Source organism: Martes martes, assembly GCF_963455335.1.
Source record: "Martes martes genome assembly, chromosome: 16".
Lineage (NCBI taxonomy): Eukaryota > Metazoa > Chordata > Mammalia > Carnivora > Mustelidae > Martes > Martes martes.
Genome location: NC_137904.1, coordinates 47,545,397 through 47,572,549, shown reverse-complemented (window position 1 = coordinate 47,572,549; position 27,153 = coordinate 47,545,397). Strand labels below are relative to the sequence as shown.

At 49.3% G+C, this 27,153-nt stretch overlaps 1 protein-coding gene across 1 annotated transcript; it reads left to right on the top strand.

Annotated features, from left to right (window-relative positions):
• Positions 1–15,914: 15,914 nt before the first annotated feature.
• On the top strand, positions 15,915–17,938 carry LOC308357304 (S-adenosylmethionine decarboxylase proenzyme-like). The gene has a single exon (XM_080826800.1). It carries the CDS (start codon positions 16,226–16,228, stop codon positions 17,228–17,230), a length of 1,005 nt encoding a protein of 334 aa, XP_080682926.1. The 5' UTR covers positions 15,915–16,225; the 3' UTR covers positions 17,231–17,938.
• Positions 17,939–27,153: the final 9,215 nt, after the last annotated feature.

The window sequence follows — 27,153 nt, the reverse complement described above, 5'->3', positions numbered from 1 at the left end:
CTAGCAGAGACTTTTATTTCCAGCAATAAGGTTGATTATAGGTCCAGAGAAACCCTTCTGGTACCAAACAACTAGAAACGCTAGATAAAGTGTGTATGTGCGTGTGTGTGTGTGTCTGTCTGTCTGTCTGTCTGTCTGTGCACACGCATGCACATGATATTTTCAATACAAAGCCAAGCTTGCAAGAAAAGAAAATCCCCAAAGTGACAAATCCAAAATGGAACAAGACAAAATCTGAGGCCTGGTAAGGCAGGAGGTGGGAGCAGACACAAATCTGCTCCTCTCCAAAGTCAAGGGACCCAAAAGGTAACATCCTTGGGTAAACATGAAAGAAAAAAACCCACCTTGCTGAGAGAGAGAATGGGATACTTGCCTGCCTCAATTTATCAAGAATGTATAACCACGGTACAGTTATATGCACCTAATAACATAGCTTCAAAATCATAAAGAGAAATAGTGGGAAACACAGACAAGTCCACCAATATGAAAGAAGATTTAAATCACTCCCCTCTGGAATTGGTAGTTTACGCAGGCAAACAAACAAACAAACAAACAAAAATCAGTGTGTGTAGAAGATTTGAACAATACAACTGACAGGCTTAATTTGATTGACTACTTGGATTTCTCCAGTCAACAACTGGCAAACACACTTTTGTTTTCAGGCACACACTTACCAGAGTGACCACATATTAGATCACAAGGCAAGTCCTGACCAATTCAAAACAATCCAGCAGACCTCATTATCTGACAGCAATATAATTAAATTAGAAATCAATAATCAAGGGGCGCCTGGCTGGCTCAGTCGGAAGAGTATGCGACTCTTTTTTTTTTTAATTTTTTTTTTTTTTTAGATTTTATTTATTTGACAGAGAGAGAGAGATCACAAGTAGGCAGAGAGGCAGGCAGAGAGAGAGAGGAAGGGAAGCAGGCTTCCTGCTGAGCAGAGGGCCCAATGTGGGGCTCGATCCCAGGACGCCAGGATCATGACCTGAGCTGAAGGCAGAGGCTTAACTGACTGAGCCAGCCAGGCGCCCAAAGCATGCGACTCTTAATCTTGAGAGCTGTGAGTTTGAGCCCCATGTTGGGTGCAGAGATTACTTAAAAATAAAATCTATTTTTTTTTAATTTTTTTTTATTTATTTGACAGAGAGAAATCAGAGCTAGGCAGAGAGGCAGACAGAGAGAGGGGGAAGCAGGCTCCCGCCGAGCAGAGAGCCCGATGCGGGGCTCGATCCCAGGACCCTGAGATCATGACCTGAGCCGAAGGCAGAGGCTTAAACCACTGAGCCACCCAGGCGCCCCAAAATAAAATCTATTTTTAAGGGGATGCCTGAGTGGCTCAGTCAATTAAGCGGCTGCTTTCAGGTCATGATCCCAGGGTCCTGGAATCGAGTCCCACAAAGGGCTCCCTGATCAGCAGGGAGTCTGCTTCTTCCTCTCCTTCTGCCTGAGGCCTGCTGCTCCCTCTGCTTGTGGTCTCTCTTCCTCTCTGTCAAATAAATAAACAAATAAATAAAATCTTTTAAAAATAAAAAATTTTTTAAAGATTTTGTTTATTTATTTGAGAAAGAGTGATCCAGAGAGAGAGCGCACAAGCAGGGGGAGTGGCAGGAAGAGAGAAAGGGAAAAGCAGACTCCCTCCTGAGCAGGCAGCCCCATGAGGGGCTCATCCCAGGACCCTGGGATCATCACCTGAGCCGAAGGCAGACAAAAGACTGAGCCACCCGGGTGTCCCTAAAAATAAAATCTTAAAAAGAACTCAATAATCAAAAGGCAGCATAAAAAGAGAAGACAACCCCATGCATTTCAAAATGTCAAAATGCACTTCGGAATAATTCATGAGTTGAAGAACTCCTAACAGAAATTAGAAAATAAAAAAAAAATAAAAATAAAAGAAATTAGAAAATATTTGGAATAGAATATCAAAAGTCTTATGTAGGGGGCGCCTCAGTGGCTCAGTGGGTTAAGCCTCTGCCTTCGGCTCAGGTCACGATCTCAGGGTCCTGGGATTGAGACCCACATCAGGCTCTCTGCTCAGCAGGGAACCTGCTTCCCCCTCTCTCTCTGCCTGCCTCCCTGCCTACTAATCTCTCTCTCCCTGTCAAATAAATAAATAAAATCTTTAAAAAAAAAAAACATTATGTAGAAAGCTCTTGGCAGACAGGGCCCTAAAAATGGCAGGATGATGTTACCATCATCATAGGGCACAATTGCAGTTTGTGGAGGGAGAGGTGTGTGTAAGAAAAACTTGACAGTAGTTAGTTCTAAGGTCAAAGGAGGTGTGAAAACCAAAGGACTGAGTCTGGAGGTAACAAATGAGTCTGGGAAGAGGGGACCCAAAGGACGAGTTACAAACAGCAGCCCTATGAGCAATATTATTCCGGTCCTGTTTTCCTAATGAGGCTCCTAAGGCTGTTACCAGTGGGACAACTCAAGCTACCCAGTTAGAAAATGGCACAGCCAGGATTCAAACCCACGTTGGCCGGCTCACTCTTCCTGCTGCCCCTGAGGGAGGGAGGTGGGGACAAGCTTTTTGGCTAACACCAAATAGTCCGCCAAGAAGGTATTGGGTCCCCTGTCAAGCTTTGGAGTGTGTCTGATCTGAGAGGCCACAAACCACAGCTGTCACCTTCATTGGTCTGTCTGTCTGTCTGTCTGTCCCAGCCAGGTCTGCTAGCCCCCCCAAAGTAAAAAATGTGGTTTTGGGGGAAATTTCGTTTTTGAAGCCATGCAAACTAGGTCAGATGAGGCCCCAGCCAGCCAGCGGCCACGTGAAAGGTGGCGCCTGGTGCTCAGAGTTGCTGAGCTAAGACGGAGGGTGGGCTGAGGGAGCTACTGGGAGCACCCAGGCCCATCAGAGCTAGGGGGCACCTACAATGGGCCTGTACCTGGCATACAGTAATTGCTGACTAAGGGCGCATTTATGGGAGACATGTTGAAATACCAGGCATTGGGTCTGTGAGAGGGTCTCATTTATTTTGATCCTCTTTGTAACGCACTGTAATTGGTGTTATTAGACCCTTTTTTTTTTTTTTAACGGAAGGGGAGACTGGGGCTCAGAGAGTGACTTGTCCAAGGTCAAGAAAATGGCAGAACAAAGACAGGTCTGGGGGCATAGTGCCCCTGGCCGCTTTCCCTGGAGCAGGGACAGCCAGCTCTGTAAGACCCCCACTCCAGCCCCCACCGCCAACCAGCCAGCTGACCCGCCAGCCAGCCAGCTGACCCCCTGGCCACTGTTATGAAAGCCAAGGCCTTGGGCCAGCAGCTGAGACTCTATACTCATTATCCAATGATGATTTATGGTGGGTCCACAGCGTACCAGGCCCCAGAATTAGTAGAATAGAATTCTCTAATTCTATTAGATTGGAATTAGACCCAGGCCTGCCTGGGAAGAGCTGACAGCCTACAACAGGGTGCATGAGGGGAGGTTCTGTGTGCCAGAGAGTTAGTTAGTGAAGAAACTAAGCTTAAACCCATTTCTGAGGGGCATCTGGGTGGCTCAGTCGTTAAGCATCTGCCTTCAGCTCAGGTCATCATCCCAGGGTCCAGGGATGGAGCCCCGCATCAAGCCCCACGTTGAGACCCGCATCAGGCTCCCTGCTCAGCAGGAGGCCTGCTTCTCCCTCTCCCACTCCCCCTGTTTATGTTCCCTCTCTCCCTGTCTCTTTACCAAATAAATAAAATATTTTTTAAAAAGAAACTAACCTTAGGGGCGCCTGGGTGGTTCAATGGGTTCAGCCTCTGCCTTTGGCTCAGGTCATGATCTCAGGGTCCTGGGATTGAGCCCTACATCCGCTCTCTGCTTAGTGGGGAGCCTGCTTCCTCCTCTCTCTCTGCCTGCCTCTCTGCCTACTTGTGATCTCTCTCTCTGTCAAATAAATAAATAAAATCTTTAAAAAAAAAAAAAGAAAGAAAGAAAGAAACTAACCTTAAACCCACTTCTGAACGGCATCTGGGTGGCTCAGTCGGTTAAGCCACTGACTCTTGATTTCAGCTCTGGTCATGATCTCAGGGTCATGAGAGCCCTCCTCGCCTCCCCCCACCCACCCACCCTCTGGCTCAGCAGGGAGTCTGCTTGTCCCTCTCACTCTGCCCCTCCCACCCAGCCCCAGGCACATGCTTTCTCTCTCTAAAATAAATAAATAAATCGTTTCTAAAATAAATCTTTTTTAAAAAAAGAGTTATTGGGGGACGCCTGGGCGGCTCAGTTGGTTAAGCCGCTGCCTTCGGCTCAGGCCATGATCCTGGGGTCCTGGGATCCTGGGGTCCAAGGGTCCCGCATCGGGCTCCTTGCTCGGCAGGGAGCCTGCTTCCTCCTCTCTCTCTACCTGCCTCTCTGCCTGCTTGTGTGTACTCTCTCTCTCTCTGACAAATAAATAAAATCTTTTAAAAAAAAAAAAAGAGTTATTGGGGCGACTGGGGGCTCAGTGGGTTAAAGTCTCTGCCTTCGGCTCAGGTCATGATCCCAGGGTCCTGGGACCGAGTCCCACATCAGGCTCTCTGCTCAGCGGTGAGCCTGCTGCCTCCTCTCTCTCTGCCTGCCTCTCTGCCTGTGATCTCTGTCTGTCAAATAAATAAATAAAATCTTTAAAAAACAAACAAACAAACAAACAAACAAAAAAAACACTCCTGAAATTTGTGGGTCAAGGGCCAGAAGTTCACTAGAGCCCACTTATAATTCATCTAAATATTTTAAAGTTATAAACCAGGCCAACACAAATAAATAAGTTTTATCTTCTTACTCTGATAAGAAGAATATACCAGAGCACCCAAAAACCCAAATTCAAATAAAAAATTCTAGGACTGGGGCATCTGGCTGTTTCAGTCAGTGGAGCCTCTGACTCCTGATCTGGGGGTCATGAGTTCAAGTCCCATGGTGGGCATGGGGACTACTTTAAAAAAAAATTCTGTGGTGCCTGGGTGGCTCAGATGGTTAAGCATCTGCCTTCGGCTCAGGTCATGATCCTAGGGTCCTGGGATCAAGTCCCTTATTGAGCTCCCTGCTCAGTGGGGAGCCTGCTTCTCCCTCTGCCTCTCTCTCTCTCTCTCTCTCTCTGTCTCTCAGGAATAAATAAATAAAATCTTTAAAAAAGAAAAATAGGGGTGCCTGGGTGGTTCAATGGGTTAAAGCCTCTGCCTTCAGCTCACGTCATGGTCCCGGGGTCCTGGGATCAGGCCCTGCATCGGGCTCTCTGCTCCCAGCCTGCTTCCTCCTCTCTCTCTGCCTGCCTCTCTGCCTACTTGTGATCTCTCTCTGTCAGATAAATAAATGAAATCTTTAAAAAAAAAAAAAGAAAAATAATAAAATTTAATAAAAAAATTAAAAAGCATTCTAGGACTATGCACTGGAACATGACAGTTCCCTTCCCACCCCAGGCTCTGTCCTGCATGAAGAGGAGCCACAATCACACACACACACACACACACACACCAGACCACATATCCAAGCCCCACCCACACCCCCTTAAACAGCACTCTTACCCACATATACACACCAACTCTACAGTCTGTCCTTGGAAGAATAAACCCGGGACATAGTCTGTGCAAGCCCTGGAAACAGGGCTAGGGGCCCTCTGGGCAGGGAACCCCAAGAACCCAGGTACCTAAGGCATGGTCAAGTTCTGTGCTCTCCCAAAACGGTAGCCTCTAGCCACATATGACTACTTAAATTTTGACTTAAATTATTTTCAATGAAATAAAATTTAAAAAGTCAGTTCCGAGGTGCCTGGGTGGCTCAGTGGGTTGGGCCTCTGCCTTCGGCTAGGGTCACGATCTCAGTGTCCTGGGGTCGAGCCCCGCATCGGGCGCTCTGCTTGGTGGGGAGCCTGCTACCCTTCCTCTCTCTGCCTGCCTCTCTGCCTACTTGTGATCTCTCTCTCTCTGTGTGAAATAAATAAATAGAGTCTTTAAAAAAATAAAATAAAAAATAAAAATAAATTTAAAGTCAGTTCCCAAGTCACAGTGAGCCACATTCCAAGTGCTTATAGCCACATGTGGCTAGTGGCTACCATACTGCACAGTGCAGACAGAGAACAATTACATCATCACAGAAAATGCCATTGGACAGTACTCCCAGTGGGCTCCTCCCCTCCTGCGGAGGGATAGAGCTGGAGGAGGCCAGAGCTGGACCCCTCTTTCCCAGATACAAGTGTAGAACTACCAGAGGATGTCAGGAAGTCAGAAGTCTTCACAGAGAGAGTGACAGTAGAGCATTTGACCAAATTAGTGGGAGGGGGTAGAAAAGCGTGGTGAATGGCCCTTCAAATAGAGAAACCCTGTGCAAAAGTCCAGTGGCAATGATAGGTTGGGAGAAACACAACAGACTGGGTATGACTGGAATGCAGGGCGTGGACCTAGAAGGGGGAGGATGGGAGTCTGGAAGGATCCACTGCCAAGCCTCTCAAGGTGTGGGAGCCATGCTAACATGATGAGACTGAAGCCTCGTCATTGGTGGGATCAGGTGTAGCTGGAGGGACGGGACCAGCTGGGCACATCAGAAAGAGATGGTAAAACTGAAGACCAGTTACAGACTTAAAAACAAAACAAGAGACCAGGAGAGAAGCAGAGGGGAGGGAAGGGAGGTATCTTTTAGAGGAAAGATAATGGCTTTGATGTAAGGGTGAAACCTCATGCTTGAAGCTTCAAGCTCGTGCTTGAAGAGCAGGTGACAGAGAGCGAGTGAGTTACAACAGGTACAAGGGCGACGCTATGGATTGGAAGAGAAGTAAACAGTTCCATGTGGGATTCTTAGAAGCTGAAAGGCATCCACAGGGCCAGTCCAGACAGGAGAGTGGAGATTCAGGGCTGCACTACTAAGTGGGTGAAGAAGAAAGGGATGTGGAAGCCACTAGAAGCCTGAGCTCTGGGGCACCTGAGTGGTTTAGTGGGTTAGGCGTCTGACTCTCGATTTCAGCTCAGGTCTTGATCTCAGGGTCGTGAGTTCAAGCCCCTCCACGCTGGGTGTGGAGTCTACTCTAAAAAAAAAAAAAAAAAGAAGGCTGAGCTCTCCCACGGAGGTAAACAAGCCCCGAGACCCAGCTGTTGATTAAAACTGGGAGGATGCCTCCACTGAGGTTTCAGGAGGCCACAAAAAAAAACCAGGACCTGCAGATTTCCCCCAGATAAACTGCCTCCTGCAGGACTGACTCCCAGAGCACCCAGTGGCCGAGAGCTAGCATTCTGTCATTTGCTGGTGAGGGAAGATGGGTGGAGGCTGAGGAAGTTCAGTTCCGGGAGGTTTCAGGGAGGAAGAAGTGTGAGTCCCAGGCACTGCGAGGCAGTCAAGAGGGTAAGGACTATGAAGACATTGGACAGGGGCGCCTGGGTGGCTCAGCCGGTTAAGTGCCTTCCTTCCGGTCAGGTCATGATCCCAGGGTCTTGGAATTGAGCCAAGCATCCGGCTCTCTGCTCAGCAGGAGGCCTGCTTCTCCCTCTCCCACTCCACTGCTTGTGTTCCCTCTCTCCCTTTATTTAAGATAAATAAAATATCTTTAAAAAAAAAAAAGACATTGGACAAGTAGGGTGTACCTAATGGCCTTCAAAAAGAATAATGCTTTCAACAGGAGCTGCTGAATTTCAAAGGCAGTTTGGAGGCAGAAGGGAGAAAAGGGGAGAAAAAGGGGGGGGGGGCAGAGCCCGAGCCTAAGCCTATCATCAACAGAAAGAAAACACACATATAATTAATAGTGTCATTCTTAACCTGTGTTGAAAATCTGATTGGAGTTTCTACAGATAACTCCGGGGGTTAGTCCTTAGAAATTCAGGACTCAGGGGCGCCTGGGTGGCTCAGTGGGTTAAAGCCTCTGCCTTCGGCTCAGGTCATGGTCTCGGCGTCCCAGGATCGAGCCTGGCATCATCAAGCTCTCTGCTCGGCGGGGAGCCTGCTTCCCCCTCTCTTTCTCTGCCTGCCTCTCTGCCTACTTGTGATCTCTCTCTCTCTCTGTCAAATAAATAAATAAATAAATAAAAGAAATTCAGGATTCAGCGGTTCCAAAAACCTCTTAAGGTGGAGATCCCCATCCCCAAGAACATAATATTGCTTACGCAGTATTTCCAACAAGAGTGTGGGGTCTGACCAGACAAACCCAAACTGAGGAGCACTCAATTAAAAGAAAGTGGGGGAGGGGTGGGGGGAGCTCTACTCTGAAAAATTGTGAAAGACGGAAAAAGATAAGGAATTTCTCCCAATTGAAGAGGCTTCAAGAAATGTAATGTGTGATCCTAGTCTGGATCCTATGGGAAATGCTCTAAGGGACCTTTACTCCATCAATTGATAACACTGGAATATGCACGGTCGATTAGTTACAAGCATTGGATCAAGTTTAGATTTCCACAAAGTTGAAAAGTCTACTGTGGTTATGCAAGGGAATGCCCTCGTTCTTAGGAAATAGCCCCTGAAGTATTTTTGAGCAAAGGACAGTAATGGTGGCCACTCTCAGTTTGGGAGGGAAAAATACACACACACACACACACACACACGCACGCACGCACGCACACACACACACACACAGTGAGAGCTGAAGCAAATAGGACAAAATTTTAACAACTGGTGATAGCATACGGGTATTTTGGTATGTGGTATATTTTAGCGACTGGATAAGTGGTATGTGGAGGATTTTTGTATAGTTCTTGCAACTCTCCTGTAAGCTTGAAATTTTTCCAGATAAGAAGTTAAAAAAAAAAAAGGTTAAAAAACAAAACCCTTCTACCCAAACCGGAGGCTCTGAAGTTAGGGACTTTTATCCCGCTCCTCTCCAGCACTGTCCCTGGATCGGCCCCGTGGCAGACCCTCGGTCGGGGTGCTGAGTCTATCGGGCAGAATCAGGGGCACAGGTGGTGACTGGAAGGGCCGAGGCCGCCGCTTGGGGACATTCCTCGCCCCCGACATTTTCTGACCTGACAGCTGACGCCGCCGAGGACCTGAGCCCGAGTGACTCACCCGCGGGGCTCCCTGGGCGGAGGGGGAGCCCCGCCCCGCAGGGAGGGCCCCGGCCAGCAGGTGCCGCTGTTGAGCCAGCTCTCGCCGACCCTGGCGGAGGCACAGCCGGGACCCGGAGGTGGTGAGCCCACGGGGTGTCTTCCAGATCTCCGCGCACGGGGTCTGGAAGCCGGCTCGCTCACCCTTGCCGGGGTCTAAATTCACACTCCCAAGCCCTCAGCTTCCCTGCACCCCTTCCCCCACCGTGGATGCCCCCAAACAACTCCCTAGGATGACGCCTGGTGGAGGAAGGGAGGGGATAAGCAGGAAGAGGCTTCAGCCCTTGGCCCTAGGGTCTGAGTAGCAAATTAATCCTCTCTTTTCTCTGCCCATCTTTTCTTCTTCCACCCCTCCCCCGTTCACTCCGTCCTCCTTCTCTTCTCCCTCCTCTTCCCCTCCTCCTCCCCGGACTCCCGAGCAGCACCAGGCTTTCAAAACAAACACACCCCTCCTCAACCCGTCCCCAGCCAGCCAGGGCCTTTCGCAAGAAGTTGTTGCTCCTAGACTCCGGTTCCTTCTGCTGGTCTGGGAATCCGGATGGAGCTGGGGAGGGGGTATCAGGGTGCCGAGGAGGGCCGGGAGAGGCCCTGTGGTGTTTTTTCTTCCTGGGTAGAAAGGAGTTGCTCTCCCACTGCCTGGCTGGCTCACTTGATCTCAGGTCTTGAGTTGGAGCCCCACATGGGGCATAGAGATTACTAACATAAATTTAAGAAAAACAAGGAAGAGAGAGGGGAGGGAAGAAGGAAGGAAGGAAGGACGAAGGAAGGAAGGGAGGGAGGGGGGAAGGGAAGGAAGGAAGGAAGGAGGAAGGGAGGGGAGAGGAAGGAAGGAGAGAGTTGCTCTCACACAGCCCCTCCTACAGTAGAGTGGGCTGGGCTGGGGAGGTGGGGTTGTGGGAGTCCTTCCTGCCTGGCATCTTGGAGTGGCCATCTACTCCCGCTCTCTCCTGGCTTTCCCAGACTCAGGATGAAAGGGGCCTACGCGGTTGTTTTGTCCATCCCCCTGCTTCCAGGAAGGACCATAACCTTGTGAAACTCTCCCAGTCCTCCATGTTCACTGGTTCTTCAACAACCCTCCACTGAACACCAGCTTTGTACAAGGTCCTAGGAGCCTTCCCTGATGCCAGCGCGTAAACCTCAACTAGGACCCCTGGAGGTGGGCGCTGTACAGCTGCGCTAACTTGTCCAAAGATCCAGTTCAATGCAGGGCTCTGCTGTGGCTCCTTCTGACTCACCCAGTAGGACCGACCTCCTTTAGCTTTGGGGTCACCACGGTACCTCGCACAATGTACTTCCAGCACGTGTCTCATTGCCTCCCAGGGATGTGTTTTTGTGGGTCCCCCACCTCTACAAGACAGGGCTCCAGACCACAGCGGCTGGAGACAGCGAAGCCTGGGGGCCCTGCTCTAGTCCTCACTGGGCAGCCTTGAAGTTTCTTAAGACCTTCAAGATCAGTTTTCTGATCTGTAAAACAGAGATAACGGCCATACCCTCCTCATGGTTTGGATGTGATGGGAAAATAAGAAGAGGCCCTATAAAGTGCCTAGTAGAGTTTAACTTTAAAAAGAGAAGCCCTGGGGTGCCAGGGCAGCTCAGTGGGTTGAGCATCTGGCTCTTTTTTTTTTTTTCTTTAAAGATTTTATTTATTTATTTAACAGAGAGAGAGATCACAATTGGGGGGGGGGGGGGAGCAGGCTCCCCGCTGAGCAGAGAGCAGGATGCGGGGCTTGATCCCAAGACCCTGGGATCATGACCTGACCCTAAGGCAAAGGCTTAACCCACTGAGGCACCCAGGCTCCTGGAGCATCTGGCTCTTGATTTCAGCTCAGGTCATGATCTCAGGGTCATGGGATCAAGCCCCACATCAGGCTCTGTGCTCAGCAGGGAGTCCGCTTGCAATTCTCTCCCCTCCTCCCTCTGCCCCCCACTGCACTCTCTCTCTCCCTGTCAAATAATAAATAAATCTTTTATAAATAAATAAATAAGCCCATCCCCACCATGGATGTGGAGCAAAGGAATTCTCACAGTCAAAAAAAAAAAAAAAAAGTATTTTTTTTACACTGATGTAAAAAAAGACAAATAAATTGAGCGACTTGTATCACATAAATCTTCAAGTGTTTTTGACAGAAGAGCAAGTGATTAAAGTATTTGGGTTGTATGATTCACGGGAATTTTATTTATTTATTTTTAAAATATTTTTAAGGAGGTGTCCGGGTGCCTCAGTCAGTTAAGCGTCTGCCTTCAGCTCAGGTCGTGATCTTAGGGTCCTGGGATCGAGGCCGGAGCTGGGATCCCTGCTCAGTGACGGCTCTGCCTCTCCCTCTCCCTCTGCCCCTTCCCCCTACTGCTCATGCTCTCTCTCTCATTCTCTCTCTCTCTTGCAAATAAACAAGTAAAATCTTTTTTAAAGAATAAATAAATGTTTTTAGGTAATCTTTATACCCAACATGGGGGGGGAGTTCAAATTCATGACCCCAAGATCAAGAGTCATATACTCCACCAGCTGAGCCAGCTAGGTGCCCCCACAGGAATTTTAAAGTGCCTACCACTCCAGGGGCTCCTGGCTGGCTCAGTCTGTAGAGCGTGCAACTCTTGATTTCAAGGTTGTGAGTTCAAGCCCCACACTGGATATAGAGATTACTAAAAAAAAAAAAAAATTAATGAACTTACCATACAAAACTACTTAACCACTACATATTATTTACACATACATCCCCTAGGGAGTACAAATAGTAGACATACAGGGGGAGATGATAAATACCAAATGCAGAACAGAGGTACCATTTTAGTGGGAGAGAGGGGACTGAGATAGGCATGAGGGATTTCATATGTTTTTCTAGTTTTCTTAAACCAGGTGGTTCTTATCATAGTTCTTCATTTTATTATTTTTATTACTTTATACTTTTCTGATTGCCCGATGTATTTCATAGTTAAAAATACTTCTTGGGGGGCGCCTGGGTGGTTCAGTGGGTGAAGCCTCTGCCTTCAGCTGAGGTCATGATCCCAGGGTCCTGGGATCGAGCCCCGCATCGGGCTCTCTGCTCAGCGGGGAGCCTGTTTCCCCCTCTCTCTCTGCCTGCCTCTCTGCCTACTTGTGATCTCTATCTGTCAAATAAATAAATAAAATCTTAAAAAAAAAATACTTCTCAGGGCGTCTGGATGGCTGAGTGAGTTAAGCGTTCAAATCTTGGTTTCAGCTCAGGTCATGATCTCAGGGTCATGACATTGAGCCCCACATTGTGCTCCACGCAGAGCGTGGACCTGCTTTGGATTCTCTCTCTCTCTCTCTCTGCCCCTCCCCACCCGTCTCTCTCTTTCTTTCTCTCTCTCTAAAAATAAATAAATAATAACAAAACATAAAAATACTCCTCAGTGTTAAACAAAAAGAGGGAGGGGCAGGAGAGGGAAGAAATTGTGTCTGATTCATTTTTGTCTTTCCAGTGCCAGCCTAGTGCTAGGTAGTCCATAAATGTTTGGTGAATGAGGACCACTGGGCTAGTAAAAGCCTCAGAGCCAGGGTTCATGTCCAGTCTTTCCACGCCAAATCCCAAGTCCAGGGCATGTCCCACCACACCCCTCCCCCACCCTGCCACAAGTTGGGGGGCACCTGTGGAGGGACTGCAACAAAGGAGCCCCCAGCCCTACTCAGCACTGGGCATATCTAAACTGAATTACAGGAAACAGAGAAGCAAGGCACAAAACGACTTCACTAATCCGCATTCTGCAAATTCAGAATCCCGTCGCCTGAATTTCTGCGGATCACACTGCCCAAGTCCTTTCATAACCTGCTCTTTATCCGAAACCTTTTAAGACTTATCTGTATGACAGCTTGATGCTTTTGTCTTTTTTCATCTTTTTTCGTCTTTTTCATATTCGTCCCTTCCGTGGGACAGAAAAGGGGGCTTTCTAAGCCAAGGTTTGGTTAAAACAGGATAGGATGGTGGTGCACACATCCGGCTGGGAAGAGAGAACAAACAGCCAGCCCCCAGCTCGTGAATTCTTTGCGCACAAAGAGATGCCATTAATTGCAGACGCATTCTATCTGTTTGTTAGGCCCTGTGTGGAATGCAGCCTCTGAGAACAGCACTTCTCACCACTCAAAACCCACCCAAGCATGCCCAGCCCCGAGAGGGGCTTCTAGGAATGCAAACGATGGTCTGCCAGGGTACCAGTAAGCAGACTTAACAGCATAGCAAGCACACACACGGGCGGGGACTCAAAGGCTTGGAGGGTTGTTTTTAAGGAAAAGAAATAGGTCCAATCCTGTGGGAGACTGATTATCTGCTTCCCTCCAACCAGAGCTAAGAGTCTAAAGGGTTTCAAATGACACCGGTGTGGCTGAAGCTGCTGGAAGCCTGTCCATGCGGTTGTCCACATCATCGAACATCGGTCTACACAGCGAATCTTCACCCTTACTGATCTGCGTTAAGAAGCAAGGCCTCTGCTTGGCATGGATGGAGGCAGTGGCGTCCTGCACTTGGTGTAGGAAAATGATAATTCTCCACAAAAACACTCCCACTCAGACTTCCCATACTGACTGTCCTCTTGCCACCAGCAGCAGCTCCCCACCCCCGCAGGGCAGGCTGAAATCGATTGAACAGCTCTTCATTCACTCATTTAGTCAATTTAATATTTGATTAAAATAAAAAAATCTGTGCCCGCCATTGTGTCAGATGCTAGGGTGGCAAAGATGATTAATAGGGTCCCTACCCTTAGGATCTCAGAGTCATGCTAACAAATAATTAGGATTCCGGGTGATTAGGGCAATGACAGAGGGAAATTCAGAAGGGAAGTCCCCAAGGAGGACAGGGATGGCTGCTTATCTACCTTCCCAAGTTCCCTACCTCTCCTCCCGAACTTGCCCCCAACAGCTGCTTCCTGAACTCATTCCTCTGAGTCTCTGCCCTACTGTTCTCTCTGCTAGTGATGTCCTTTCCCACCCACAGATGACTCTAGCCCCCTGCTTCTCCCCCAAGTTTCAGCTCCAAAGGATAAGCCCCAAATTCAGGTGGGTGGTTCATCAGGAAGGATTCCATCAGGGAGGAAAACCCTGGGGATCATTTTTAATGTTTCATTTCCTGAGCGGGGAGGTTCCTTCTCTCATTCTATAGGCCTTTCTGTGTCTGAAGTATTTTGGCATAATGTATTTGCAAAAGAGATCCAGTTCAAGCTATACCTCCACCTTGATTCCCCACCTCCTGCTATGTTTTCTTGTCAAGAATCAAGCTCACAAATTCCTACTGTCAGTGAAAAGCAACTCTGTGTTTCTACAGATGCATGGAAATGATTGTCACCAATCTAGGAGGCTTGGTGCACCCCCCCAGGGGGCAGAATGCAAGTGGGGTGTGATAAGATCCTAGGGCTTCAACAGTAATAGTAATGTTGCTATTTCTTAAACTGGGTGGTGCGTATGTGGGTGTTTGTTTGATGTCTTAAATATTGTATGTAGGGGCATCTGGGTGACTCGGTCATTAACCGTCTGCCTTTGGCTCCGGTCATGGTCCCAGGGTCCTGGGATCGAGCCCTGCATCAAGCTCCCTGCTCAGCAGGGACCTTGCTTCTCCCTCTTCCACTCCCCATGTTTGTGTTCCCTCTCATGCTGTGTCTCTCTCTGTCAAATAAACAAATAGAAATCTTTTTTTTTTTTTTTAATAAAATATTAGGGACGCCTGGGTGGCTCAGTTGGTTAAGCTGCTGCCTTCGGCTCAGGTCATGATCCCAGGGTCCTGGGATCGAGTCCCGCATCGGGCTCCTTGCTTGGCAGGGAGCCTGCTTCTCTCACTGCCTCTGCCTGCCTCTCTGCCTGCTTGTGTGTACTCTCTCTCTCTCTCTCTCTGGCAAATAAATAAAATCTTTAAAAAATAAATAAAAAATAAAAATAAAATAAAAATAAAAATAAATAAGACATTTGAAAAAGCAACTTTGTCTGGAGTGAGAAGGAACGGGAGGGAAGAGGAAGAGAGAAGGAGCTTCTGGGAAGTTGGATAAGGAAGAGCAGAGAGTGGCTCTCTGCTAGGCATGGAGGGTGTACGAGTAATCAGGCTTGACTTGCTGGTGTAGAGCTGTAGAGCAGAAAGCAGCAAAAAAAGGTGTAAGTTCGTGTCTCACTGTAGAGAACTATATGGTGGTGGCAGAGAGCATGAAAGCAGGCATTGGACCATCTAGGTTCAAAATCCCAGTGCAATCTTTCATTATCCTCACGGCACTGGGCAGCTTACTTCAATTCCCTCACCCCAAAGAATGTCCATGGCAATCAGATGAGATGAGGTGTGTGAGGTCACACTGGCTCGTATCTAGCAAGAGCTGAATGTGATTGTTAACTTGTGTTATTACTTGTTATTCACGTGACCTGAACATGTCACTTCTGTCCTCCAAGACTCGGTCTCTCCATCCGTGAAATGGGAATCTCATCATATCGCCCAAATACACTCATGAAAGAAAGCGGCTTGAACACTCCAGGGTATTTGTGAGCAAGAGTTAGAATTAAGGAGTGCCTGGGTGACTCAGTCAGTTAAGGGTCCACCTTGATTTCTGCTCTGGTCATGAACTCAGGGTCATGGGATCCAGCCCCGTGTGGGGCTCCACGCTGAGCTGGGAGTCTGCAGGACATTCTCTCTCCCTCTCCCTCTGCCCCTCCCCCTGCTCTCTCCCGCTCTTAAATAAATAAATAAATAAATAAATAAATCTTTTCTCTTTTTTTTGAAGAGTTAGAATTAAATAAGGAGCTATAGAGGTGCCTGGGTGGCTCAGTGGGTTAAAGCCTCTGCCTTCAACTCAGGTCACGATCCCAGAGTCCTGGGATCGAGCCCCACGTGGGGCTCTCTGCTCAGTGGGGAGCCTGCTTCTCCCCCCCACCCCACCTGCTTGTGATCTCTGTCTGTCAAATAAATAATAAATAAATAAAATCTTTAAAAATAGGCTTCCACAGTATGGCCGGCGACATTAGCTAGCGCTCGCTCTACTCTCTCTAACGGGGAAACAGCGGACTACAAGAGACTGAACTGTATCTGCCTCTATTTCCAACAGACTCACGTTCAACTTTCGCTCACAAAAAAAGCCGGGAAAATTTTATTAATCCTTTTTTTTAAAAAAAGTTAATATAAAATTATAGCAAAAAAAAAAAAAAAAAAGGAACCTGAACTTTAGTAACACAGCTGGAACAATCCGCAGCGGCGGCGGCAGCGGCGGGAGAAGAGATTTAATTTAGTTGATTTTCTGTGGTTGTTGGTTGTTCGCTAGTCTCACGGTGATGGAAGCTGCACATTTTTTCGAAGGGACCGAGAAGCTTCTGGAGGTTTGGTTCTCCAGGCAGCAGCCCGACGCAAACCAAGGATCTGGAGATCTTCGCACCATCCCCAGATCTGAGTGGGACATTCTTCTGAAGGATGTGCAATGTTCAATCATAAGTGTGACAAAAACTGACAAGCAGGAAGCTTATGTACTCAGTGAGAGTAGCATGTTTGTCTCCAAGAGACGTTTCCTTTTGAAGACATGTGGTACCACCCTCTTGCTGAAAGCACTGGTTCCCCTGTTGAAACTTGCTAGGGATTACAGTGGGTTCCATTCAATTCAAAGCTTCTTTTATTCTCGTAAGAATTTCATGAAGCCGTCTCACCAAGGGTACCCACACCGGAATTTCCAGGAAGAAATAGAGTTTCTTAATGCAATTTTCCCAAATGGAGCAGCATATTGTATGGGACGTATGAATTCTGACTGTTGGTACTTGTATACTTTGGATTTCCCAGAGACTCGGGTAATCAGTCAGCCAGATCAAACCCTGGAAATTCTGATGAGTGAGCTTGACCCAGCAGTTATGGACCAGTTCTACATGAAAGATGGTGTTACTGCAAAGGATGTCACTCGTGAGAGTGGAATTCGTGACCTGATACCAGGTTCTGTCATTGATGCCACACTTTTCAATCCTTGTGGGTATTCGATGAATGGAATGAAATCGGATGGAACTTATTGGACTATTCACATCACTCCAGAACCAGAATTTTCTTATGTTAGCTTTGAAACAAACTTAAGTCAGACCTCCTATGATGACCTGATCAGGAAAGTTGTGGAAGTCTTCAAGCCAGGAAAATTTGTGACTACCCTGTTTGTAAATCAGAGTTCTAAATGTCGCACAGTGCTTTCTTCACCCCAGAAGATTGACGGCTTTAAACGTCTTGATTGCCAGAGCGCTATGTTCAATGATTACAATTTTGTTTTTACCAGTTTTGCTAAGAAGCAGCAACAACAGCAGAGTTGATTAATAAAAATGAAGAAAAAACGCAAAAAGAGAACACACATAGAAGGAGGTGGTGGCTGCTTTTTAGATATTGATATCGGGGGCCATGCTTTCCATAACCACCACCTTGTAGCTGCAGAAAGCCCTAGATGTAATGATAGTGTAATCATTTTGAATTGTATGCATTATTATATCAAGGAGTTAGATATCTTGCATGAATGCTCTCTTCTGTGTTTAGGTATCCTATGCCACTCTTGCTGTGAAATTGAAGTGCATGTAGAAAAAAACTTTTACTATATGAAACTTTACAACACTTGTGAAAACAATTCAATTTGGTTTATGCACAGTGTAATATTTCTCCAGGTATCATCCAAAATTCCCCACAGACAAGGCTTTCGTCCTCATTAGGTGTTGGCCTCAGCCTAATCATCTGGGACTGTTCTATTAAATTGCTGCCAGGATTTTACATCCAGTTACCTCCACTTTCTAGAACATATTCTCTACTAATATTACTGAAACCAGTTTCTATTTCATACAGATGTTTTTTGCAACAGCGATTAAAGTTTATCTTCCACGAGTCAAGTCCTCTTAAGAAAATGATTGCAGTTTTCCATTTTGTGTCTTACTATTTTAACATTATTGCTTCCTGTACCTGTACTTCCTTTAATTGATTTTGTTCTCATCATGGTGTCTTGCCTCCCAAACACCCCCCCCCCAATAAAGCAATACACTGTTAAAAAAAAAAAAAAATCTTTAAAAATAAATAAATAAATAAGGAGCTATAGATGAAGTGACCACCCAGCTCACTCAGCTGGTGTAACACACAGGACTCTTTTTTTTCTTTTTTTTTTAAGGATTTTATTTATTGGGGCACCTGGGTGGCTCAGTCAGTTGGGCATCTGTCTTCAGTTCAGGTCATGATCCTTGAGTCTTAGGATCGAGCCCCACATCAGGCTCTCTGCTCAGCAGGGAGCCTACTTCCTCCTCTCTCTCTGCCTGCTTCTCTGCCTACTTGTGATCTCCGTCTGTCAAATAAATAAATAAAAATCTTTTTTTAAAAGTTCAAAAAATTAAAAAAAATAAAAATAAAGATTTTATTTATTTATTTGACACAAAGAGAGAGCTAGTGAGAGAAAGCGCACAAGCAGGGGGAGTGGCAGGCAGAGGCAGAGGGAGAAGCAGTTTCCCTGCCCAAAGCAGGACTCAATTCCAGGACTCTGGGTTGTGAGTTCAAGCCCCACATTGGGTGTGGAGCCTCCTTTTAAAAATAATTAATTAACTAATGAATTAATTAAAAATTATTTTAAAAAGGAAGACGAAGCTATAGGTAACACAAGAGAGGATAAGGTCCATGAGGACAGTGAGTATGTCCATCAGGCTTCCTGTGACATCCCCAGTGCCTGGCACAGTGCTGGGCACCACATGGACACCCAGAGTTACGGACTGACTTGAGTCCCCCCCCACCTACAAAAAAGATATGTTGAAATCCTGATCCCCAATACCTTAGAATAAAACCCTTTACATAGGTAATCAGGTTGAAAAAGGAGGTAATCGGGGTGTCCTTCTATCTTACTGTATGTGCTGCCACAGCGAGCACGAGGGTGTTCTCATACAAAGGGGACATTTGGACACAGACAGACACGCAGAGATTGGAGTGATACAGCCGCAAACCAAGGGACACTACAGATGGCCAAGCCGGCAAAGCACCAGAAGCTAAGGAGAGGCAAGGAGCACTTCTTGCCCTGCTGGTTTTGGAGGGAGCCCAGCCCTCCCCACGCCTCGGTTCCGGACTTCTAGACTCCAGAGCCATGTGAAAATACATTTCCATTGCTCCAAACCACCCAGTTCATGGTGCCTTGTTCCCGGGGCCCTAGAACACCAAACACCCAGTGAGTATCTGTCGGAGGGACGTTACGGCTCCTGGTGTGTCCAGAGAGACACGCCTCCTATTCGCCCTCAGAGGAGGGCATGGGTGCCCAGACAGGCCATGGAGAAGGCGCCTGTCCTTGCTCTGTGTGGGCGGGGAGCCGCTGTGGGCAGAATAAGGTAGGATTTGAACCCAGGGAAGAGTCTGTGCTCTTCATTTCCACCCTGGAGTAGCCCAGGGGCTCTAGAAAACCCTCCCGATCCAAGCTTCCAAGGGGCCTCCTCTCGTCCTCCCTCTGCTCTGGGTGAGCAAGAAGAAATGGGGTTTAGTTTCCCAGTAAAAATGGAAGCAAGGATAGCATTTGATTCTGAAAGTCCTGGCAAACACACGCACACACACACACACACTGCCTCTCTCTCTCTCTCTCTCTCTCTCTCTCTGCACTTGTTCACAGCTGGATGCCAGTAGCAGGAGGCCTGGGTAAACTCCCAGTCTGGAGGCCCCCCTGCCCAGATGGGGCAGAAGTCATCATCATGCACACACGCCGTGGGCGGCTTTGCTGTGGCCGCGGCCACAGATCCTTGCCATGCGAGATTTCAAAATCTGACTGCTGGAGGGGCCCGCAGCATGTTTTCTGCTCTTACCTCATAAGCCCTGGCTGATCCATGGAGGCCAGGAGTCTCGGGAGAGATTGATGGAAATACATCCTTCCTCTTCCCCCCCCCCCCGCCCCCAAGATGTAGTTATGTATTTGACAGAGAGAAAGCACACGTGGGTGGGGCAAAGAGAGGAAGAGAGAATCTCCAGCGGACTTCATGCTGAGCATGGAGCCTGACGCAGAGCTTCATCTCGTGACCTTGACCTTGAGATCATGACCCTGAGATCACGACCTGAGCCAAAACCAAGAGCTGGAGGTTTAACAGACTGTGCTACCCAAGCACCCTCATACCTCCTTCCTCTTTAATCCGAGCTCTGCCCACCCCCATGTCTTCCAGGGCTCCCCAAACATCCCACCTCCTTGTCTGGCATCTGCAAACTGGAGGTCATGACATCTAAAAGTCCTCCTGGGGATGTGGGCAAGCAAGAGGTACCCCACACATAAGATATGTGGCCACAGACAGCTGGGCATAGAGAATGTTTGGAGTTCTTAGAACTGTGGTTCTCAGCCCTGGCTGCACAGGAGAAGCCCCCTTAAAAACCCTGATGCCTGGACCGCATCGCCAGACCAATTATATCAGAATTCCCCGGGGAGGGCAGCACCCAGACATCGGAGCTTTAAAATGTTTTCCCAGGTGATTCCGATGGGCAGTCAAGTTGAAGAGAAATAATTTGTTGGACAAAGGAGCTGGGCAAGGAGAGGGGAGCTGTACTCCAGCTGGATGGAAAGCAGCAGGGAAGCGATCATCTCAAAAGGCTTCTAGAAAAGAAGAATGGTGGTTGCCAGGGGCTGGGGGCGGGTGGGATAGGGAGTTATTGTTGAGTGGATACAGAGTCTCAGTTTGGGCAGATGAAAAGAAAAAAGTTCTGGAAACGGATGGTGGGGATGGATGCGGAACAACGTGAGTGTACTTAATGCCACTGAACTACACCCTTAAAAACTGTTACAGAATGCAAGAGACAGACAGATTTGCGGATTTAGAGGAAACCCAGCCTCAAGATTGGTGTTGAATTAGGTGATGTCTAGAAATCTCCTGAAGATACCTACATCCATGTCGATATCTGCTTATCTATCTCTATCTTTGTAGATAGACAGATGATAGGTAGATAGATAGAGACACGCTTTGGGGGGTAAAAAAGATATGCTTTGGGGAGGGGATCTAGACAAGCTGCCTTTTTTTTTTTTTTTAAGATTTTATTTATTCATTTGACAGAGATCACACGTAGGCAGAGAGGCAGGCAGAGAGAGAGAGGGGAAGCAGGCCCCACATTGAGCAGAGAGCCCCATGTGGGACTCGATCCCAGGACCCCGAGATCATGACCTGAGCCGAAGGCAGAGGCTTAACCCACTGAGCCACCCAGGTGCCCCTGAACAAGCTGCTTTTAAATGTACTTTAGGGAAAAAAAAATCTAAGGATATCCAGGATCTTTAGTAAAAAAAAGTGTAATGAGAGAGAATAGAGCTATCAGATATTAAAGTATATTATGTAGCGGGGCACCTGGGTGGCTCAGTCGCTAAGCGTCTGCCTTCAGCTCAGGTCATGATCCCAGGGTCCTGGGATCGAGCCCCACATTGGGCTCCCTGCTCCGCCAGAAGCCTGCTTCCCCCTCTCCCACTCCTCCTGCTTATGTTCCCTCTCTCGGTGTGTCTCTCTCTGTCAAATGGATAAATAAACTCTTTAAAAAAAAGTATATTATGTAGCATAATTTTTAAAAGACTTTATTTATTTATTTGAGAGAGAGAACGAGCTGTGGGGAGGAGCAGAGGGAGAGAAAGCAGCAGACTCCCCACTAAGCAGGGAGCCCAATGGCCTCGATCTCCCTGCACCTGGACATCATGAGCTGAGCCAAAAGCAAATGCTTAACCGACTGAGCCACCCAGGCGTCCCGCAGCATAATAATTTTTTTAAGTGTGGTTGGTTTGTCACTAAATGAGATGGAGGGGCACATGGGTGGCTCAGTGGGTCCAAAGTCTGGCTCCTGATTTTGGATCAGGTCATAATCTCAGGGTCCTGGATGGAGCCTGAACTGGGCCCCCAGTTTAGCAGGGAGTCAGCTCGGGATTCTCTCTCTCCTTCTCCCGCTGTCCCTCCCCTCCCAGGGCCTGCACATGCACGCATGCTCGCTCTCTCTCCCTCTCTTGCTAACAAATAGATAAATCTTTTAAGAAAATGAGTTGGAGGGGCGCCTGGGTGCCTCAGTGGGTTAAAGCCTCTGCCTTCGGCTCAGGTCATGATCCCAAGGTCCTGGGATTGAGCCCTGCATCGGGCTCTCTGCTCAGCAGGAAGCCTGCTTCCCTTCCTCTCTCTCTGCCTGCCTCTCTGCCTACTTGTGATCTCTGTCTGTCAAATAAATAAATAAAATCTTAAAAAAAAAAAAAAGAAAATGAGTTGGAGAACCAGTAGACTGGAAAACTCACAAACAGACATGTGAAAGTAGTTTATGATTAATGTGGAATTTCAAATGGTGGTGAAAAAAATTTTTCGAGGGTGTTAGGACCACACTTGTGTAGCCATTTGTGGGGGAAGGGGCAAGGCCCCCAGCACCTGGAGCCTAGGGGAGGGGGGAGGAGAGGCAGCTGAGGAGTGCTGCCCAGGGAGGTCAGGAAGCTAGAGTTGCTCAGGGGGGATTGTGGGAGTGGGATGAGTCCCGGGAGACATCCCGGGAGATGCCTGTGGCTACAGATACAGCCTATGGGAATTACAAGAGAGGACAGTTGGGCCAGGGGCCCATAGGAAAAAGATCCTTTTTTTCAAAGGCCCAAGGGGGAACAACTGAGGCTGGGATTGAGAAGCAAAGGGAGGAGGGCGTCTAGGCAGGACAGTGGGGCCTAAAGACCCAGTGGGAAGAGAGGGAGCCGGCCAGACCAGCAGCCACAGGGCTCGGTTTCAGGCACAAAGGTGCTGACTTGTGACCAGATCCTCACGCTGTGGTAAAGGAGTCTGAGTGGCTGATAGGGTGTGTGTGGACAGAAGGTGAGCCTAAGGGACAGGGGAGGAAAGAGTAAAAGCCAGGGGAATTATGGGCCCATGGAGACCCCTTTCCCTTCCTTCCCTCTGGAATGATAGGCTGTGGCAGAGGCCGGCTCTGGATGCCCCACGTGGCTCATAATGTGTCCCTCACAACTTAGTCTCCCTTGAACCTTCCTCTCGGAGCCCCTGCAGTATGGACAAAGCAGGGCAGGGCACCCATGTCAGTCGTCATGAGGGCTGATCTGGGCAGCCCATCTTGGATGGGGTCCAGAGAGGATCTCTGGGGCAGGTGGGCTCTGGAATGTCCGCACCCACAGGCAGCCGGGACACTGCGGCCAACTGGGAACCAGCTGCTCACCCTGTCCCACTGCCAGGCAAGGCCTGTGCAGTCCCCTCCCTTCCCCGGGTCCACAAAGGCCTTTCTGTTTTGGGTCAGCCGTGGAGACATGAGTGAACTGAGTTCCAGGTGAAGGCAGCAATGGTATCTTATCTTGGGGAGAGGAAAGCCATACTTCCCACTCCCACCTGCCCTAAGGGCTCAAGATCCAGGCAGCCCCCTCTTAGCCCCCCACAAAAGCTGTCATGGTAGGCAAGCCAGAAGAGAAGGCAAGGAGGAAATGATCTCCAAAAGATAAGGGAAGGGGGTGGCCAGAGGAACTCCCAAGAACCATCTTGGAATGGAGCTCTTCCCTTCTTGATTACACAATACCCTGCAAGTAGTAAACCTTTATGGCCACTTCCATCTGAGAGCATTCCCACACTACTGGCACTTTGCTAAACCTTAACTTGCTTTATCTTTTTGGAAGACAGGAGAACACAGCAGTCAATGGCTCGAACACAGTCAGGCAGGACTGACTGCGTGCGAGCTTCTCAACCTCCCCGAGCCAAAGATGCCTCATCTCCTTCATCTGACCCCAAACCCCCCAGTATGAATCACACTGTGCCCCAGACCCACCAGCACTGCCTGGACCCAGCAGGGAGGAGCCAAGAGGATCGATGAGGTGTTCTGTTTTTCGGGCCAGGCAGCTACTCCCAGACACAAGCCCCCTGGCCAGGGATAGGTCCTAGAGGGCCAGGAGCCTTGACTGGCCTGAAGCATTCCACCCACCCATCCCCACCATGCCCCTCCAAGGAAAGGAGGCCCCTGAGTTAAAAGCAGAACTGAGATGGATCACAGGTCTGAGCCTCCTGGTACAGTGCTCCCTCTATAACATGCCCTCAGGTCCTCTCAGGTCATTTCAAATCCAAGCCCTAGGAGACCCGTCTTTTTTCCCTCTTGGCTTTACCACCAGCATATCCAGAATAAGTAAATCCATAGAAAGAGAAGGCAGATTGGTGGTGCCCGGGCTAGAGAAAGGTGGGAGCAGGGAGTAACTAACCGCTTTATGGGGGACAGGGGTTTCCTTTTAGAGTGATAAAGTCGGAACTAGACAGAGGCGGCGGGTGCACACATTGTGAACGCACTAAATGCCACTGAATCGTTCGCTTTAAAACACTTAGTTTTTGGGGCGCCTGGGTGGCTCAGTGGGTTAAAGCCTCTGCCTTCGGTTCAGGTCATGATCCCAGGGTCCTGGGATCGAGCCCCACATCTGGCTCTTTGCTCAGCAGGGAGCCTGCTTCCTCCTCTCTCTCTGCCTACTTGTGATCTCTGTCTGTCAAATAAATAAATAAATAAAATCATTAAAAAAAAAAACCACTTAGTTTTCTATTATGTGAATTTTATCTCGATTACAAATAAAGGTACCCAGGGGCCCCTGGGTGGCTCAGTTGGTGAAGCATCTGCCTTCGGCTCAGGTCATGATCCCAGGGTCCTGGGATGGAGGCCAGCATCGGGCTCCCTGCTCAACGGGGAGTCTGTTTCTCCCTCACACTCTCTCTCTGTGCTCCCTCTCTCTCTCAAATAAATAAATAAGATCTTTGAAAAAATAAAATAAAAAGAAATAAGGGAACCTGGAGCTAAGAGATTAAAGGAGGAAGAGAGCAAGTGCCAAGAGGGGCGGGGAGGTGAAGCAGGGCTGAGGTATGGGGGGGGGGGCATTGCAGGAACAGGGTGGCTTGAGGTGGGGGAACAGTAAGAGGGAAGGTGGTCTAGACGATGCAGCCAGTTGAAGCGGAAGAGTTTGAGCCTTGGACTTGGGAAGCCAACTGCCTGTAGGGGAAAGAGAAGAACCAGGGAGGGAGGCGGACAGGCACTAACAGACCTCAAGCTATTTGCTTCCTCTGAGTGTGGACTGCAAGCTCCGGGGGGGCGGTGTGGGGGTGTGGGCAGGGACCTCATCTTTTTTGCTGTTTCTAATTTTCAGAGCAGTTTCATCACAGGTAGATGGTTCTTTTAAAAATGCTGGTGCCAAGGGAATGATATCAAACATGTTAAGCACCAGGAAGATTATGTGCCGCCCACACCAGAGAAGTGGGGATGGCACTTGGCTGAGTGTGTGTGTCACTCAGGGCAGCAGGGGGGCTGCCCGACTTCCCAGGGCCCAGAGGACCTGCCCATCAGCCTCTGCATGCCCAGAGTCCCGAGGGGGCAGCACCCACCCGGGCCTGAGGTAGGGGAAGGATTGGGTGAGCACCATGGGCTCCTTTGTCAGACCCAGGAAGGATAGTGGGGGCAGCTACAGGAAGTAGGGGGGGGGTGAGGAGTTCCCTCCGGAATCTCTCCCCCCACTTCCCTCCCCTGTGCTTGCACAGCTCCTGCACATGCTCAGTGTGCCCACGAATTGGGTTGGCTGGGGGAGGGCATCGGCTGGCACCCCCACTTAAAGGGCCAGTGCCATCCTTGCTTACACCCAGCAGGAGCAGTGGGAACTGGCCCCCCTCTTCCCTCATCCTGATCACTTCACCTCAGACCCCCCTCTTCACTTCCTGCAGACGCCTCCTGCCCCCTCTCTGGACACAGCAGTTTCCACCTGAGCTGGAAGGAGTCCCTGACATGGAAGAGAGGAGGAGGTGGGCGAGGGTACGCAGGGGTGGTGGGAAGTTTCGCTCCCGTGGAATGTATCTGCCTCTGTGGGCTTCCCTCTCCTGGCCCAGGTGACCAAGGAGATCCTGGAAAGCAAATGGGCATGAGGGAGGCAGACACTGAACATTCGTTCTAGAAAGGCCTGGAGAGGAAAGGGGAATGTGTCTAAGCCCCGCTTTCCCCAGCTGAGGAGGTGTGTCTGTGGTGGCAGAGGTGGGGTGGGGGGGGTTGCTGTAAAGTTGGAGCTTCTGTCACTGCTGTGGGGTAGAGAGAAGCCCAGGCCTCAGGACCAGGCAGCCAGAGAGGGGAAAAGGTGAGAGAAGCAAGAGGAGCCCACACTTGGCCACCACCTGCAGCAGAGCCAACCCCCAACCCCAGTGCTGTCCAGCCCTGGGGCTCCTGGGCACTGAGGTCAGGGAACCAGATCCGGGGAGGAGGGGACACTGAGTCTCCTTCACTGACCCCTCTCAGTAAAGACACTTTCCTAGCTCACACTCTTCTCCTTTTCTTGCCCCAGCCTTGGGAATATTAACCCAGCTTGAGAGAGAGAGAGAGTGTGTGAGTGTCTGTCTGTCTATCTGTCTCGCTCTCTCTCTCTCTGTCTCGCTCTCTCTGTCTCTGTCTCTGTCTCGGGGGTGGGGTGGGGTGGGCCAGCAGAAGCTTTCCTGTCTCCAGGCTCCTCAGCTTCTGAGCCAAGAAGGGCGGATCTCCCCACCTGTCCCCGCCCAGCAGCTCTTGCCTACTCAGGGACGCGCTGGCCCAAGCCGCCTCCAGGACACACCCCCAGCACCTCTCCCTCCCGTCACACCCCTCCCCCAACCCTCCCTCAGCCCCCTCTGCAATCTCCTCACCCCTCCTAATCACCGCACACCACCACCGGGTAAACAACCTTGTCCGACCAGGCCCAACCTCTGCCTCTGGGCTCCCAGGCTCCTTGCTCAGGAATGCGGCAGCTGGGAGGCTGCCTGGGGCTGCCTGTGCCTTGGGGGGTGGCCTTCGGATCCCCAGCTGGCACTCCAAGGAGGATGGCAGACTAGGAATTCAGAAAGCCTCTCCCACCTGCTCTGCACCTTGGATTTCCCATCTGCAAAGTGGGGACAGTCATTCCTCTGGTCTTTCCTGAGCTGCTTGGGGATCAAAGAGAAGGGGGCTAAAATCTGCGGCAGAACCCCACCCCCACCCCACCCCTACCAGGGACAGGAGATTCTGCTCTTTTCTTGAAAACTGTCCCTTCCTAGAATCAGTTCTCGCCTCGCTTCCCTTGCTGAAGGCGCTGGCAAGGCCTGGGTGTGGCAGGGCAGAAATGAAAGTTGTCCAGACAACACACAGGGTTCGTCAACATTTCCATCCCAGCAGCTCCAGAGGCCCGGGCCCTTCTCTTGCCCAATGTGGCCTGTCAAGATGGGCCTTCCTGGAATGGAAGCTAGGTTGGGCTGGCCAGGTCTCCGCCCCTCCCTGCCTACGGGGTGTGTGGCCGAGGGACACA